Below are 3,011 nucleotides of genomic sequence, written 5' to 3'. Positions count from 1 at the left end.
TTTTACAGTATACTGCATGATTTATAGTTACATTATCACCTTTTTTCCACAATGCTTACATTATTTCACAATTATAATCATTATTAAGCTATTAATACAAAGCAGAACAGTTCTTCAAATTAAGTCACGTTTTGCTGTAAGTAGCAAAGACTGCCTTCCTGCACCAAACAAAGAAGCGACTCTTGAAATACGGGGTGGAATTTCTTTTTTTTTTTTTTTTTCTGTTTCCTCTTCTTTTGGAGACGTTGTTTGGCTCTTGTTGCTCAGGCTGGAGTGCAATGGCGTGATCTCAATCTTGGCTCACCACAACCTCTTCCTCCAGGGTTCAAGTGATTCTCCTGTCTCAGCTTTCCGAGTAGCTAGGATTACAGGCAAGTGGCACCACGCCCGTCTATTTTTTTGTATTTTTAGTACCAAAAAATGTACTAAATGTTGAATATGTTTAACATGTTGGTCAGGCTGGTCTCGAACTCCCGACTTCAGGTGATCCACCCGCCTCAGCCTCCCAAAGTGCTGGGATTACAGGCGTCAGCCGCCGCACCCAGCCGGAATTTCTTTATCCAACATAGGACCGATGCGCTTGGCAGATTTGCAATAGATGATCAGGAGCCACATGCTTACTGGACAAGACGAATTCCTCGTGGTTCCTGTTGTGCTCGTTGCCCTCCCAGTCCAACCTCTTCCGCAGCAACTGGCATTGCTCCAGCTCCTGCACCAGCACCTGGGCCGCTCTCCTACACGAGCCCGCCGATAGGTACCGGGCCATGAGGAAGCACAGCCCCGAGTCCGCGAGAGGCACTGGGCGCTGGGCGGACAAGGGTTCTGCCATGGCCGGGCACCGGGCGGGAGGCGGGAGCGAGTGATCCAGCGAAGCTTGCAGGCCCCGCCGAGGTCTGACCGGGCTGGCGTTCCTCTCCTCAGGCGGGCGCCACTGCGGCCTTCCATTTCCATTTTTAGCTATACTTTTGTTGCAGAGACACATAATAGTGTCATCAACATAAGATTTTTTTTGGCCGGGCTCGGTGGCTCATGCCTGTAATCCTACCACTTTGGGAGGCTGAGGCGGGCGGACCACGAGGTCAGGAGTTCGAGACCAGGCTGATCAACATGGTGAAACCCCGTCTGTACTAAAAATACAAAAAAATTAGCTGGGCGTGGTGACGGGCGCCTGTAGTCTCAGCTACTCAGGAGGCTGAGGCAGAAGAATCGCTTGAACCCGGGAGGCAGTGGTTGCAGTGAGCCAAGATCGAGACACCGCACTCCAACCTGGGCGACAGAGCTAGACTTCGTCTCAAAAAAAAAGAAACAAACAAACAAAAAGATTTTTTTCATCATATATGATTTTTTAAATGAATATGGAAGGGCAACTAATTGCAGATTTTCAGATTCTGTTGGGTGCATTTAAAAGAGTAATGTAATCATTTATTTTAAAAGGTCAACATTTACACTATGCTGGGGGTAAAGTTGTATCTTGTGCAGCTATTAGAACTTGTGCTGAGGAATTTTTTTTTTTTTTTGGAGACGGAGTCTTGCTCTCTCGCCTAGTCTGGAGTGCAATGATCGCTTAGTCTGGAGGCATGATCTCAGTTCACTACAACCTATTCAAGCTATTCTCCTGCCTCAGCCTCCCGATTAGCTGGGACTACAGGTGCCTGCCACCACTCCTGACTAATTTTTTTGTAGTTTTAGTAGAGATGGGGTTTCACCATATTGACCAGGCTGGTCTCCAACTCCTGACCTTTTGATCCACCTGCCTTGGCCTCCCAAAGTGCTGGGATTACAGGCGTGAGCCACCGCACCTGGCCATGCTGAGGAATTTTAATCTAAGTTTTAAAGTGTGCAGAGAGGGCATATAATTTTTCAAGATTATTTTTAAATATATGTAAGCAAAATAAAAATTTGAAGCCCACTGGGGTAGAGAATGACTGTGACACAGTTTCATTATATATTAATTTTCATACAATACTTATGAATTAGTTATCACAGCTAAATCCTGCCATAATCCTATAAATGAAGTCCAAAAAATCCAATTGTTTAAGATATTAGGTAGCACTATTTGAAGTTGACAGAATGGAAGCAGGAGCTGGGGGAATAATGGTAGCCAACTTTCAATCAGATTTTGCTGGGTTAATGTTCCTTTTACCATAGAGAAAACTGAGGCATGTATGGAGATGTTGCTACCTTCCCAAGTCCATGGAGGAGCCGGGATTTGGCTCCAGAGTCTGTGAGCTTGATTGCTGCACAATGCAGACCTAGAGGGTGTAAAATAGTACAGCTCATTTGGATGCTAAATGCAAATTAGTATAGCTACTAATGAGATTGGTTATTGTTCCATATGTTTATCCACCATATGCATTTTCTCTTTGAAAGGTCTGCTCATATCTTTTGTCCATTTTGTTCCTAGGTTGTCTTTTTATTATTGATTTGTCAAAATTTAATACATATCTATATTCTTTATATGCTGCCACTTATTTGTGGTTATGTGTATGCAAATATACCCCAATTTATGACTTGTTTTTCATTTTCTTTATGGCATCTTTTGATGAACAGAAATTGTTAATTTTAATGTAGCTCAAAGTGCCAAGTTTTTCTTTTAAGTCATGTAAAAAACTCTTACCTTATCTCTAGGTCATAAAAATATTATTTCATATTTTATTCCGAAGTTTTACATTTTTATGTCCTACTTTTAAGTTGTTAATCCACTCAAAATTGATTTTGTATGTGGTGTGAGGTAAGGGTTCAATCACCCCCATCCCCACCCCAGGTGGCTAACCAGTTATCTCAAGATTAGTTCCATAGTACATCCTTTACTCATGGAATTGATATATCTCCCCTTCATGTATTAGGTTTGCAAATAATTGGGGGTCTAGTCTGGTTGCATTGATTATTATGTCTGTAACTGCATCAATATCATATTGTTTTACTTACCATAATTTCATCGTAAGTCTTGATGTGGGATTAGGCAAAAATAATATTTCCATTTGTTTCCTGTGTATAAAAATACAATTGAT

General features: G+C 42.2%; 1 protein-coding gene across 1 annotated transcript; it reads right to left on the bottom strand.

Annotated features, from left to right (window-relative positions):
• Window positions 1-321: 321 nt before the first annotated feature.
• On the bottom strand, window positions 322-1,097 carry LOC101002860 (bromodomain and WD repeat-containing protein 1-like). Its single transcript, XM_021934296.2, has one exon. It carries the CDS (start codon window positions 980-982, stop codon window positions 557-559), a length of 426 nt encoding a protein of 141 aa, XP_021789988.1. The 5' UTR covers window positions 983-1,097; the 3' UTR covers window positions 322-556.
• Window positions 1,098-3,011: the final 1,914 nt, after the last annotated feature.

The sequence above is a fragment of the Papio anubis genome, chromosome 1 (assembly GCF_008728515.1).
Source record: "Papio anubis isolate 15944 chromosome 1, Panubis1.0, whole genome shotgun sequence".
NCBI lineage: Eukaryota > Metazoa > Chordata > Mammalia > Primates > Cercopithecidae > Papio > Papio anubis.
The sequence above is the reverse complement of the archived record's forward strand: the minus strand, read 5'-3'. Positions and strand labels throughout refer to the sequence as shown.

Excerpts from the sequence above, each read along its gene's own strand:
- LOC101002860 (XM_021934296.2), bottom strand. The coding sequence starts at position 982 with ATGTGTCTCTGCAACAAAAGTATAGCTAAAAATGGAAATGGAAGGCCG.